The sequence below is a fragment of the Chelmon rostratus genome, chromosome 13 (assembly GCF_017976325.1).
Source record: "Chelmon rostratus isolate fCheRos1 chromosome 13, fCheRos1.pri, whole genome shotgun sequence".
NCBI classification, from domain to species: Eukaryota; Metazoa; Chordata; class Actinopteri; order Chaetodontiformes; family Chaetodontidae; genus Chelmon; species Chelmon rostratus.
In genome coordinates this window covers 25,664,116-25,679,321 of record NC_055670.1, presented here as the reverse complement: position 1 = coordinate 25,679,321, position 15,206 = coordinate 25,664,116, and the positions used below count along the sequence as shown (strand labels likewise).

The window sequence follows — 15,206 nt, the reverse complement described above, 5'->3', positions numbered from 1 at the left end:
ACTCAGAAACGCTCGACTCAGACTCAGCATCGCTCGTCTCAAACTCAGAAACGCTCGCCTCAGACCCAGCATCGCTCGTTTCAGACTCAGAAACGCTAGTCTCAGCCTCAGCAACGCTAGTCTCAGCCTCAGCAACGCTAGTCTCAGCCTCAGCAACGCTCGCCTCAGCCTCAGCAACCCTAGCCTCAGCCTCAGAAGCTGCCTGACGGGCCTTGTCCTCCTCCCAGGCCTCTTTCTCCTGGATGAATTTGTCCAGCTGATTCCGAAGCTCTTTGTTTTCTTTGTAGAGCTTTAGGCCTTGTTGCATGAGGAACTTATTCTTATCAACAAGCGCCTCATTTTGGCACTGAGTGGCTTCAAGTGTCCCTTGGAGTAACTCATACTCCTTCAGGGGTACAGCTTTCTTGAAAAAATGCATGTCTAGTTAAGTAAGTACTTTCTGCGGTGAGAATGTATGATCCCTCGAAGGTATAAAGGTGTATGTTGACTCTGCTGTGTGCTTTCAATTGGTACTGACAGAAGTTAGGAATGGTGACAAGTCATGTATCTCCTCTAGCGTGTCAGGATCAAAGCGACCCCAAGCGCCGCCTACTGATCAAAGGACAATGGTCATGTGCTGACGTCACAGGACGACTGTGGCACTCGGCGCATGCGCACACATCCTTTGATTAGTAGGCGGCGCTTTTGGGAAATATGCGCAGGTACGCACCTGTCCCACATCACTGCTCACAACCACGCAGTGGCGTGGGCTGTTTTCGGTCTCGACTGTTTGTTTTTTTTTTGGTACGTCGAAACTGCTTAAATGGTAAGCATCGACCCGCTCTTGTCTGCCCGATCACTGTTTGGCTGGCGGCAGGTGATAGCGCTCATCCTCTGCGTGGGATCGGCTTATCCATCTGTGAGGCAGGTCTGTTATGTTGCTGCTGCAGTTTTGTTTAAATGAGTTCTAATAATGGCTGCGTTCCCTCTGTAACCCTAGCTCTAGCCCCGCATCTCGCCTCCCGGTTCCCCCACGCCAACTCATCATTGCGCTCCGAGCCTCGGTGTGCGGCCACGTTCAAGCCGGTCGTCAGTCCGAACAGAGCTGCTGTTGTGTTTTCGCTATTTTATTAACCCTTTTAACAGTAGTTTGTTTTATTTGTGCTGCTCTGATCAGCACTAACAGACTGAGGGACAGCTTCTTCCCCAGAGCTGTCACCCCCAGCAGCCCCCCCACTGGAGTCAGGAGAGACTGTGAGAACTGTGAACACTGCACACCGCACTTTACACCTCCACCTCCACCTCCACCTGCACCTTCTGTGTGCTTAGTGTGCAGATGGAAAGGTTTAACTTGTCTACGTCATACAATTCCAAAGATGTTAAAAATGATCAACTGAAAACAGCACAAAGACAATTTAACGTTTGAGCTCATCAGCTTCATTGAGTTTTGTAAATATCTGCTTCTTCTGAATTTGATGAAGCAACATGTTTCTAACACGTTGGGACACGAGCAACTAAAGACTGGGAAAGATGCGGAACGCTCCAAAAACACCTGTGTGGATCATTCCACAGGTAAACAGGTGAGAGTATCATCAGTGTCAAAGCTGTTTTGGAATCAGGGTTGTGATCTTACCTGGGGGACAGTGTCAGTCTCCTCCTGTATCACTGGATTAGACTCTTCTTGCTCTATTGGTTCTTCGTCATCATCAGCTGGATGTTGCTGGACCAGCATCTCTTCCTCAGTGGGAGCCTCTTCTTCAACTGGGACGGGCACTGGTTCCGACTGTCCGATCAAACAAAGAGGAGAATATTACGACAACTTATAAATTAATTTCATATCAAAAATGTGGACCATAAGAAATTAATATGTGAGACATCAGGTTAGAGTTGGCTGCGCAGAAACACTGAGCAGTGTTGGAGAGACAAGATGTTTCTGTGATCTTATTAACAAAGACAATTCAACTTCATCATAATGGATACATCACTGAAGGGTGTTAAGAATCTATGTGTGGGAAAACTGTGAAACAGGCCTCATGAATCCTGCTCATATCTTCATCAGTCACCTTCTGCTCCACAGGTTTCGGTTCTGGTTTTTTATCTCCTTCCAGGACCGTCATGATGGAGGCCGGTATGTGAGCTTGCTGTTACACAGAAAAACAGAGTTGGTGCGTGAGGAAATCCCAAGAGAAGACTGCAAATGAGGTTCAGCAGACCTGAGAGCAGCTCTCACCTGATGAGGTGTGAAGGAGTGGACGTGCTGTAGAAGAGGCTCTCTCATCTCTGGGCAGCGTTCAAAAACGCTGGTCAGCTGTGCGGGCGGCAGCTGCAGGAGAACGCTGTATGACTGAGGCTTCGTCCTCTGGCAGCACTTCACAAATCCCTCCCACACCTTGGGATACTTCCACACCTAGAGGGAAAAAAACAAACATTTATTTAATCATTAAGTAGAGAGAGATGTTGTTCAATATATGAGAAGTTAAAATGAAAACAGTCCTGCACATCAATGGCTGTAGAAACCGTGAATATTTGGCTGGAGTTTGGTGCTGACCTGCTTGACGATGAGGCGGGACAGGATGTTCATGACGAAGCCTCCGAGTCGGGGATACATGGTGAGGGACTGGATGACGGTACGCATGAGCAGCATGGGGAGGGGACTCTGCTCCATCAGCTGCTGCATCACCACCGCCAAAACCTCCGACGTGTACACGTTCTTCTCCCCAAAGCACAGGTTGGTAGCTGTCGCGCAGACAAAACATTTTTATCGTCAGCTGTTGCTGCAACAGAGACTGGTCGGTTAAACCGCTGATCACAGCTGGAGGGGGTCATTTGTTCTCATCATGTCAGACCTAAACCCACTATACAGTATATGATAATGATCCATCTGAGGGGAATTTAACTTGTTATTTTTATCTGCACTGAACAATATATCTTATTATCAAGGAACTTTTATGCACCATTTGGGTGCAATTTATCATCAGACTGCATCAGACTTATTCCAGGATCCCTTTAAAGGATAACTTTGTTTTTTTACAACCTTGACTTTATTTCTAGCATTAAATATGACCATTTACTCCCCCAGACAACTTTGGTGGCATTTGGAGTCGTTTTGAAGAAATTAGCCCCAGAGGAGCGGCGCGTATATCCGTATAATGCGAGTACTCGGAGCATCCATGCGCAGCCTCTATATAACACATAATCTGCTGAAACTCGTTCATATTCCAATATTTTGTTCTGATATGCTGGTGCTATTCCCCTCTGAGCCGGCGGTCGGCTAGTTTAGCTGTAGTTTGGCACAGCTATGGTTCATTATTGCGTATTCGTAGCCGACCGCCGCAGAGTCAGCCGTGTTGTGGCTGGCTGCTCGCAGCGCCCGGCGTTTGGTAATGACATCATCCACGTCAGAGGTGGTTGCCTAGAGATGCAAGATATTGATAACATGCCACCACGGGCTCAGAGGGGAATAGCACCAGCATATCAGAACTAAATATTGGAATATGAACGAGTTTCTGCAGATTATGTGTTATATAGAGGCTGCGCATGGATGCCCCGAGTACTCGCATTAAACGGATATACGCGCCGCTCCTCTGGGGCTAATTTCTTCAAAACGACTCCAAATGCCACCAAAGTTGTCTGGGGGAGTAAATGGTCGTATTTAATGCTAGAAATAAAGTCAAGGTTGTAAAAAACAAAAGTTATCCTTTAAAGGCTCGCCTGCATAAATTATTTGGTGGTTGTTGCAGGAATCACAGTCTAAAACCTGACAGCGACACAGGACCAGTCTTTGAGTGTGACTGTAAAAGCCAAAATACAAGAATGATGAAGCAACTTTACAAAGAGATTAGAGTACCAACAGACCGAAGCAGCAACTGTCCAGAAACACTGAAAAAGACACTGAACAAACACGCTAAATTAACTTCAGCTTGAAGGTTTAATCTCTGAACGCTGACCTTTTATGATAGACTTCATATCACATTTGGTCGAGTCTATGTTGTGTAAGGCGATCAGCAGGTCTCCTGGGGTCAGAGGGGACACAGTGGAACTTCCCTCACCTGAAAGACAACACGCAACAGTGAGAAGACGTCCGAGTCCTTCACCTGAAAGAATATTCTACAGAAGCTGCCAATAAATCTTGTCGATTAAAATAAAAACATAAGAAACGAGTGAAGTGAATCCTTTGATAAAAAAATGTTATATTTAATATATATAATGTAATAAAATGTGAAAATGTTTGAGCAGTTCTTAATGTTAAAAAGAGAAGGAATGGAGGGCAGCGTGACGTCCACCACTGGCAGACAGAAAGACTCTTACTGTGCTGAGTGCCTAAAAGACGGTTGAACACCTCCTTCACTACAATCGGGTTGAGTTTGATCAGCTTGGGCAGAGCCTGGATCACTTCGTTCTGCATGAGAAAGACAAACAAAGTTATTAAAATGAAAGAATTACGATTGTTAAGTGTCGGTAAGATACCCAGGACGCACGTTACCTTTTCAAGGCCGTTGATGACTGGAATCAGGAAGCGAACATCCGGCACTCGTTTGTGGTAAAGGTCTCTCACTCTCTCCACCAGCTCTGGAGATGGAGGCACTGAATGGAGGAAAGGAGGACTTGTTTTACACTCAACACTTTTCATTTTCTTTATTCTTGATCTAAATCCTCCAACAGGTGAAAGGCCATGTTTTCCACTGGCTTCTTACCTTTATCTGTCAAAATGTGCAGACAGCGAGTAACCAACGTCTCTGCTCCTTTAGGACAGTTTTCAACCAAGAGCAGCAGCTCAGGAGAGTTCATGCCCATTCCACGGATCTGCAGACGAGGAGAAAGAAAACTATTCACAAACAACACGAGAGGAGCATTCTTTAATTTCTGTTCATTTTTGCGATGAGGGAGATTTCATTCAGCCTCCTGTGAACACAGACGGTTTCCTTACAAACCATGAAACTGCAGTTTTTCCATTACAGGCGATGACATCAATGACAGTGACATGACATCACAGCTTTGAGGCTTCAGGTGTGTTTACACTGTTCTGAACTACACTGAGGAAGTTGCACTCTGCACCGCTTGCTCTAATTTACCTTCTCTTGTGGTCAAACCAGTTAAAAACACATGAAGACAAAGCTTTCCTAAATTAAGAAGGGAATATGGATTAGAGCATCAAGATTTTTACATGTATTTACAAGTCAGAGACTATTTTAATAAAGAAATAAAGCCAGACCTCCCAGGTGAACCAAATAAAGTGATTGCGACTCTATGCAATGCACACAGGAACAAATTTAGCAGAGTGATATCCGAATTGTACCAGGGTATGGTAGCAAATAGAAACACTTCAACTTTGTACATAAGAGATAAGTGGGAGAAAGAATTAACGGAAGTAATAACTGACGAGATGTGGTATAACATATTGAAAACACAGCAAACAACTAGTTATTCCAGAATATGGAAAGAATTTTGCTGGAAAAACATTGTGAGATTTTTCATCACACCAAAAATGAAAAAGGGACGATCACCTGTTCAACAACTCTGCTGGAGGAGACTGTGTGTGTGTGTGTGTGTGTGTGTATTTTTTGGCATTGTATCAAAATAACAAGATACTGGAATGATGTGTGGAAGGAGATGGAAAAGGTATTAGGCTATGAGCTGCCTAGAACGTGCACTGTACTATACTTGGGAAATGTAACTCAAGAAAACATCCAACACAGAGACTGGTATCTGATTAAGATTTTACTGGCAGCTTCCAAGAAAGCCATCACAAGGAAATGGTATAAAGAAGACCCCCCCCTACTTGGAGGAACTGGATGGAGATCATTGACTAGATACACGTTATGGAGAGACTCACACATATCATAAAACTGCAACAATCATGATGCGAGAGCAGATGTGAAAAATGGACCGTCTACAAAAAACAGTATGAAGACTGAAAGTCATTTTACTGGCACTGTGTTCTATATGTGTTGTGTTGTTTAAATGAGAAGATCAATAAAATATAAGTTCAAAAAAAAAAAAAAACACATGAAGACATCCATCTCCTTATACCCACAGAGCCTTGTGCTTTGGGGTTAATTTCTGTTTTTGGTCCTTGTCTTGGCACAAGCACTCAGTTGTGACCTGAGTTTAAATATGACTGTTTTCATCTCACCAGCTTTAGATAGTTCTTGGGAGCAACGAAAACAGTCGTTCTATTTTTCCTTTATTTTCGTTGGAGTTGACGAATCCTGATAAGTGACTGAACCGTCTTTCGTATAAAGTCAACAATTCATTTCTGAACACTCTCCAGAAGACAAATGCGTGACAGAATGTGACGGTTCGACTTACAGGCTGCTCTATTGCTCGAAGCACGCTGCGCTTGATGTCAGCGATGGCCTCGGTGTAGACAGAAGCCAGCTCGTGGACCAGCCGGTGGTTTAGAGGCAGCAGGGACAGGTAGAGGAACAGACACTGTCTCACAGTCTCTTCAGTCCAGGGGGCGGCCACCTCTGTCTCAACAAACACACAATACTGTGAGGCTACAGGAGTCGAGCAAGAATCTGGAAGTTGCTAGTTTGTATTTGTGGATAAACACTGTTTCTAGTTGGGAGCATATTAGCAGGGGTGTAAATCTGGGCTGTGCAGCTGCACAGGAGGCTTGTGCTGTGCTGGGTCTGTGCTCTCTGCAGGTAAACAGGGGCTTTAAGCAGTGATTATGGAGGTCTGGCTATGTCGCCCGCAAAATATTCCAACAAGCTGCTGTAGCAGTGGAAATCGAGTATCACTAAGCAACAGTCAAGCCAGTGCTGACACGACTCACCCTTTTCATCTAAAAAAGAAAATACATTTATTTTTCTGACAATGGTGAAAAATTCAGCTCGGATCATGCTCGCTAACATACATGTTTGCTGAATGCATTTCACAGAGAATCGATGCTGCATGAAAAGCAGTTAAAATTTGAGGACAGATTCACATAAAGGCAGATTGTAATGTTGCTTTTGTCCACATGCTCTGACCCTAATACACTAAATTATCTGTTTCACTGTCTTACAGCTTCATGAAGGTTTTCTTGATGCACGAATAACTACTAAGGTCCACCCAAACAAACAACGTAACCACTGCCGTTGCTTAGTGTGTTGCAGTAAATGCATTGGGTGGTTATAAGGTGCAGTGTTGTGTAAATAAGAGGAAAGAAATTGCTGTATTGTAATTTATTCAAACCTGTGTCTTTGTCAGCCCCAAAGAGCAGAGATGGAGGGTTGGGGTGGACCAGAAGCTGCATGTAGTTCAGGGCAAACTTCTCAATGTAGTCCCTGAGCTGGTCTTTCTCATACATACGCTTGAGAAAAGCCAAAGCGGTGGTCCTCACCTGATAATAAAAACATGGCAACCACAGGGGGGAGTCAGCACAGCCTGAGAGCTACACATTAATAAAATACGAACAAGAAATGTTATCACCTTCTCTTTTTCATGTGAGCTGAGATCAAGAAGAACATGCAGGTACTGAAACTGCCTCGAGGGCCGTTTGACGATAAGCTCCTTCAGAGTCGTCATGCCCAAATACACCCGGGACTGAAACACAGGTTACATCAGTACAACAGCTGAGTGGACGAATGGGAATTAGCTCTATATGAGAAGCTGTGTCTTCATCATGCCACTCACCTCGTCCTCACAGTAACGCCGTATTACTTCCAACGCTGATTCTGTTATAACGGGGGCCTCCAGGACCAGTTTGGTGAAAAGTCTGGAAGAGACAGAAACAAGATGTGACTCAGCTCTGCCTGATCACGGGCTTACGTTTGCACCACAGTATTAGCGACGAGCCGTGTTTTACCATTTGCAGTCATTACAGAGCACATAAGCAGCACACCACGTCAGTCCCTGTGTTCAAATAAGAGCTGGAGAAATAAGAACGATGAGTGTCCGTCTCACCCGTCCCTCTGCTCGGGCTTCTCCTGCAGGCCTGACAGCAGAGTGTACAGACAGTGGTCGTAGCTGTCCAGCAGCCCAGAGGGCAGCTGGCTGAGATAACTGTTGTACTCTTGGAAGAGGAGAGAAAAAGCCAGGTCACTCCTTGTCCTGATGTCATCCAGAATAAACTCTAGCACGTCTTCTTTCATCATCCCTTCGAACTGCGTCACGAGCCTGGAGAGGAGCTTCACTCTGACCTGTGGCACAGATTTAATGTGGTTATCCTCTGAAACGGGCACTTATTAAACCTCGAATGCTTCTCAATCAGAAGGAAGAAAATGAGAAATTAACCCCGGGGTGATCACTTACATGGGACATGCCACTTTGAGCAATCGCCTTCTCTGAATGCAGGATGCGTTTGATGGCTTTGGAGGTTAAATTTTCAATCTGGCCCTCTGATAAAGGCTGGACGACGTCTGACAATCGAAACACTTTTTTCCTCCCGCTCGCCCCTGTCATTCTGTAACAGAGCAAAATCATGCAGGGTAATAAGTGTGACGCACACAAGGTGCAGCTATCAGTCCTCCTGCCGTCTTTGTGTTAGTGCTAGAGCTCACTTGGTTTGTGCTGTAGGAAGGATGGGTTCAGGAAGCCTCTTCACCGTGGCGGGAGCCGCCTCTGTGCTTGAAGACTTTTCGGTGTAACCTCCCACCACAGAGATTGCTTGTCCCATCATCATAGCTGGAACTTTGCGCTTGATGAGCTGGTCTTTAGTGCCGGAGTCGTCCTCGTTGTCGTCTTCTTTGCCTGCATCGTCCTGTCTGGCTTTGCACTGCTCAAGTCCTGAGATATTAAGTGTTTAATTAGAGCCAAACCAGTATGCAGCAGGAGGTTTGTGGCTGATGCCAATATTAACAGTGAAAAACAGCAAAATAGTCTCATTTCATTTTACTAAAACATGTAACACAAACATTTTGGGAGGTTCCTTCAAATTATCTTTATACTATTATGAATATTTTATAAATTTCATCAAGTAGACAATAACTTTTAAACAGTAAAAGTGACTGGAAATCTTTATCAAAAAAATAAACCATCCATTAAATCAGTCATCAACAAAACTGCTTCAAAACTGACATTTTGAAAAATATCTCCTGGAGTCTCCGCTGGTTCCCTGGCAACCTCACAGTGACGATGAGGAAGGTCAAACAGTCCAGGAAGTCCCTGAACTCAGCAAAGAAAAAGTCCTGCACCTGACCCCCCAGGTAAACCAATAACTTGCTCAGCATTACTCCTTAGAGTCAAAAAGAGGCCTTTTTGTGCTGATGTCTCTGTTACTAACCTGGACCGATTCCAGCCGCAGTCATCTGCGTGGCCATCAGCCTGGCCAGATGTTTAATTTGAGCATCAGTGCCCGCTGACTCTACAGGTGTGTATGTGGCCTGGAAGGATGCTGGCATGACATCAGGCAGATACACCATGCTGATGAGCACCTAAACGACCAAACAGAGATATAAGATGAGCGGTCACGCGGTCAGACCTGCGGGGGGAGAAACAACGAGGAGAAAAGGCCTCTGCTGCTCACCAGGTTGGCAACGTTCTCGGGGTTGAGCAGTGGGTGCAGGAACTCAGCTGTGAGGTCAATGGCAGACTGCGCTACTGGAACAGCAGCTGGCTTAGGCACCGAGAGAGGGACTGGCTCCTCTTTATCCTCATCATCTTCAATCATGGGAGGCTCTGAACACAAAGGAAGCAAAATACTGGCTGTTCACAGTGAACCTGCAGGTGTTTGTCTCCGACACTCCATATGTTAAGATTACATTATTTCCACCAGACTCGATTTACTCGATTTGCTACACAGGTTCTACAGATAAACTCCACACTTCAAAGCAGCAAATAAACAGAATATGTGACATGGCAACGGTCTAAAAACTACAGAAGCATATAGTTGTACACATAATGAGACAGAACAACATATTTTTGCAGCCTTTCTGCATTTTTCAGCAAATCAAAGCCGTGAACTCACCAAATATTCCGGCGCCAGTGCAGCAAACACAGACATACATCACACACATCATTACTCACCCATCTTGACCTTTTTTCCCTCTGTGTATTGCTCATGGCGAGGCCTTTTGCGCTGCTCACGCGGTGCAGGTGTAGAGCGGGTTATTTCACTCTGGGGCATTCCCAGGTCCAGCAGCAGAGTGCTAATCTGACCCTGGAACTCCAGGCTGCAGGGATGCTTGAGGACCGCCACCAAGTGCAGCTTAAGGTTCTTCCGCACGCTGCTGACCTGAGACTTGGCCAGAGTGGGTGGCAGGTTTGCTAAAAAGGTTCAAGTATACAGAAAACCTCATTTAATATATTATGATGGACAGTCACATTATGCATTGAGGACAACGCACTGTAAAAGGTAAACATGTTTTTCCATTTTGACTCAGAAGAACTTACCATGCAGTGTCTCATAAGCCTGCACCACCTCTGACATGAACATTGGCCTCTGACGGGCGATGGTGGCCAGGGAGCCGAGTGCTGTGGTGAGGTTAATGCTGGAAATGGCCGGATGGACCATGAACTTCAGCAGCCTCTCCAATGCAGTCTTTCCCTCCTCACACAAAACATCTGTTCATTTAAACAGCAGCAGTTTTAAAAGATGAACTATAAAAAAAATAAGTTGACAGGTTACGTCCTAACAACAGGATTCTAACACCCATACCGTAGCGAATGTACGAGTGATCTTTGGGAACTTTGTCCAGGCTGATGTCACCCTCCTGTCGCTTGGGGACGTCGGAGTCTGAGGTTCGCGGTGACAGAGTAATGATTAATGATTCTGTGAACTTGATGGCGTGAGTGCGAACGCCGTCATTTTCGGAGTCCAGCAAGGCCAGAACATCCCCTTTCATCTGTGTAACCAGATCCCAGCATGCCTCCTGCCTCTCGGACACTGCTTTAGAGCGCACCAGCCACTGGCAGGAAACAGGCAGAAGAGCACAGGGTTTGAACAGATACTGATATCATTCATTGATTTTGTTGTATATTCCTGCAAGAAAAACAGCGTACATCAGATCTACAGCATTAAATCTTTGGCCTAAATCCCACCAAATCTGTGAATGAGAATATTTCATAACTGAGGCCTGTATTTACCTGCAGAGTAACTTTGTACAGCTGGCTGAGTGTGAGGATGGCTTTCTTCACCACATTCACACTGTCATCCCTCAACAACATGTTCAGATTGGCAATCAGTCTGAGGAGGAGCTCACTGTCCCTTTTACTGGAAAACACATAAAAAGGAAAAGATTGAGAATGTTGCAAACCTGTTTCTTTCATAAACACGTTTTACAAGACTGGAAGATTCGTCTCCTAACTCACCATGCTTCCTCTATGAAGCCAATGACAAATTTTCTCACTTCGATAGACTTGTCAGTCTGAAACGCGATCATCTCCTACAGGACGGACAGAATTATAAATGATAAAGTCTTTGTCAACTTTCATGTTGATATATTGTTCCATCTTACACTGAATGCAGCTCATGCACTCAAACAGTTTGGGCATTTCAGGTCAAACAACAGTTAAAAAAAGCTGCATACAGGTTTACTTACATCCAAGAAATTGTCAAGAAGAGAAGGATCCTTATTGATGATGAGCTCCTGGACCTGAAAACGACAGAAATTACTTGATTCAGTCTTGTTGTGGTTAGCTGGATCATATCCCAGCACACACTGGGGCAGAAAGCAGGGGAACACCCCGGACAGGTCGCTTTGCATTGCAATGCAAAGTAGCCTTGTCCCAGCTGGAAAACTTTAGTGTTTACTTTTTGGGAAAAGACAGTAAATCACGCAGATGTGCAACCAAATTGGCATTAAAATCAGCCCAAACAGCTTTCTATTGACATTTACGAAAGTGAAAAGTAATTTAAAGAGATTACAAACCTGTTTCAGCACTGTTAGCTTCTCATCTGCAGGTATCAGGGCAGCCTGATTCAGAAGATCCACCACCTGGAAAGAAAAAGCAAGCTTGATGAACTTTTCCTCATACAGGTATTTATTTTTATTGTTGTCACTACATGAAAACAGACATCTGGCTGCACATGAACCAAAATCATCCTGCAACATTCTGTTCAACAGTAATAACTGAGATGAACTGTAAATTTAGTTTCCACTTGCTTTATCATCTTAAAAATGAACCTTTTCCGTACAATTTCATAGTGGGTACCGACAATAATACCAAATATAAAGGAGAAATCAAAGTTTATTAACAGGGCAAAAAAAGCTTTTGTAACTCAGATGTTACTGGTCAATGCCTCAGTCCAACCATGACTGTCTCCCTTTGGGGGGTTAGTAAGCATATCCACCACAGAGGAGTCCCCAGGGCAGAGCCAGAGCACATTTGAGGGGCTATATACTGAATCCTGTTTGGCTTTGCTTAGACCAGGCATGTCAAACTCATTCCATAAAGGGCCGTGTGGCTGCAGGTTTTTGTTCCAACCAAGGAGGAGCACACCAGGCTGGAATCAATTAATCAGCTGATCTCAGTCTTCAGCTGATAACTAATGATCCCTTGATGTTGATTGGCTGGCCTGGTGTGCTCCTCCTTGGTTGGAACAAAAACCTGCAGCCACACGGCCCTTTATGGAATGAGTTTGACATGCCTGGCTTAGACCACTGCAGCACAAGATAAGTGAGAGAAATGGTTGGATGGAAGCTTCATTATTATTTTTTTTTTAAATCATTGCATGGACATGATGGCTGGGCTTGTAGGGGGAACTCCCTGTTTACTGCTGTTGCTATAACTATTGGAGCATGTTCAGGAAATCAAAGACACAACTGTAATGCAGGTTTTATAACCAGGTGAAGAGAACATAAGATCATCTTTGAAACCTAGAGTTTACAAAGGAGCTGCTGCATTGGACTGCAACATATACATATATAATTATCTTAGATTACATTGTGAAATTATCATATAATGCATATCATATGTTTCTCTAAGCCTACATAAATACTATATATACATATATATGCAACTGATAGAGCTTTTCATTTTAAGTTAATTCATCTTTAATTTGACCCAAACACTTAATTAAAAAGTTGTATGCAGCCTGCAGCTACAAAACCCCACCACAAGCATACCAGGGCTTGATCAGCCAGATATTAGTAACGCAGTAAGAGCTACTGACTGATGCTAATGTAACTGATGCAGAAGCTAATCAATCAAAAACAATCCCAGCTGATATCTAGTCTCATTATTCAATGTCCCTGCTGAATCAATAGAAATCCCAGATCCAGATCTACCCATGATACATGATTAGGATGTAGAAGGCTTACCCTCTCACTGGTGGTCATATCGATGACATGGGGAGTGTCCCCCTCCTCAGAGGAAAGCTCCATGATGTGTTTCTGCTTCCCTCACTTTGTGGACAACATGATCTTCAAAATGCTTTTAAAACTGCAACCTGTGTAACATAAAATCCGAGTAAACTACGAGGTTATTTGAAGCTATATTTGACCCGCCGTGATGAATCACAATGACGTTTTAGCTTTGAGTTAGCATGCTGCACCTTACCGTTCATACCAATTCTCTCAATTGTTCTTCCCCAATACTAATAAAATAAATTAGTCATAAAACATTAATAGCAAGGCTTTAAGGCAGAGTAACTTTTCTCAATCAACACAACAACACAAACACTTTGTTCTCAGGGGGCGCGCTAGCCACATGCTAACCGTTTTGCTAACCCTGTGAGCTGTTTTAACATTACAATGACATATACGTGACACTTACTTACCGCCACACCGACTCTTTAGTTCGTCGTAGGAAGTAACTAAATGTGACTAGTGTGATAGACTGAATAATGTAGTAGATTTAACATAATCAATAAGATCAACAACTCTGCTCGCCCATTTGGGAAGCTGCCATGTTTAATTGAAAAAGTGGTGTTGCTCTTCTTCTACTGTTGTTGAACGCGCAGCACAGAGACAGCTGCCACCTGCTGGAGACATAAATACCTACACATAAATAATTTGTCTTCAGTATGTTACAGACACTATAATATTTAATTTAGTTATTGATAATCATTACTCTTAACATATATATTATGACAAAATCTTTCTTTAAGAGTGTTATATGCATAAATGGAATCAAATTATGTGTTTTGTTTGGGTGCCTTTGCATGATCAGCACCACAGTATCGCATCACAAAAGACACTAACTTTAAACACAAAACTACATCCTGTTTATTCAGAAATGGGCATTTTTAATTATAAAAACTCTTTCATTAATATGGGCTGCATTTGTCTTTCAATAAGGTTTCAATACCTGTTTACACCCAGAGAATATAAGGAATAAAAAAAACATTTTTAGCTGTGATTTGGACTGAACAAAAGTATTGTAAGGAACTATATTCTGCATGTTTCAGAAAGGTTTAACAGGATATATTGTTTTTCAAAAAACAATATACTGTATACAGTACATGTTTTAAGTCCCTCCTGCCAGGAGATGGACCCCTTCTGCCACAAATAATTTATGATCCCGGTCAACAATCCGATATAATGAATAATACAGAATAATCCTCTCTCATCAATAAGGCAGTGTAGCTCACTACCTGAATGCAGTTAAAAGTGACATTTTTCACTTCAGCAAAATGGTAATTTGTTCTTCTGCACTCCAAGGATGAAATTAAAAGACAATGAGAGTGAACTTCCAGGATTTTATTCATTGCATGCATGTTGAAAATGACATCTCAGGAGTGAAATGCACAAAGAATTTGAGACTGAATAAGAAGGTTCTATTTCAAAGCATACAGCAGGCTAAGAGGACTCAGATATTCAAAAGACCACACAACATGCACACGACTCAGTGTTGTTCCCAGTGACATGTAACATGCAGTGTGTTTAAAAATGGAATATTTCTCTACTGAAAGTAGATTCAGTGGATAATTGCAAGATGCTTTTTGTATGTTGAATTCTTTTTGTATGATCTGTTATCATTTATTATTCTCTATGGTTAGTTATTTTTTGCACTATCCACTATTATCTATTATTTCGTATGCTCAGTTATTTTTCGTATGAAATCTGAGTGAGTTAAATTTGCATTTAAATGCATTTGGAAAATGTGTTAGGTGTTTTTCAAAATGCAAACTCACACAATGCTTACGTTTAAATCTCTATCAGCTATATAAGACTATATAAGAACATACTGTTATATATCTAGCTGTGGTGTAAATATATATTCAGCTCTAAGTGTCTAAATAGACAGAGTGAATGAATATGACCTCTTAGTCTGAATTCTGTGTTGAGGAAATTTGCTTTTAGACTACATATCCCAGAATTCTCTGCCGTACATAAGTGATGTCACCTGATTTTGAA

At 43.1% G+C, this 15,206-nt stretch overlaps 1 protein-coding gene across 1 annotated transcript; it reads right to left on the bottom strand.

The window, feature by feature from the left end:
• Positions 1-1,579: 1,579 nt before the first annotated feature.
• On the bottom strand, positions 1,580-13,766 carry sympk (symplekin). The gene is made up of 26 exons (XM_041950553.1): positions 13,628-13,766; positions 13,170-13,297; positions 11,778-11,843; positions 11,448-11,501; positions 11,218-11,291; positions 10,993-11,119; positions 10,565-10,814; positions 10,300-10,470; positions 9,934-10,173; positions 9,434-9,585; positions 9,191-9,341; positions 8,469-8,694; positions 8,221-8,371; positions 7,873-8,108; positions 7,603-7,684; positions 7,399-7,512; positions 7,162-7,309; positions 6,289-6,449; positions 4,674-4,782; positions 4,463-4,563; positions 4,288-4,378; positions 3,927-4,028; positions 2,528-2,715; positions 2,210-2,386; positions 2,043-2,120; positions 1,580-1,762 (listed from the first exon to the last, which is right to left on the bottom strand). The coding sequence occupies exons 2-26, from the start codon at positions 13,230-13,232 to the stop codon at positions 1,595-1,597; spliced, it is 3,480 nt and encodes a 1,159-aa protein (XP_041806487.1). The 5' UTR covers positions 13,233-13,297; positions 13,628-13,766; the 3' UTR covers positions 1,580-1,594.
• Between the last annotated feature and the right edge of the window lie 1,440 nt (positions 13,767-15,206).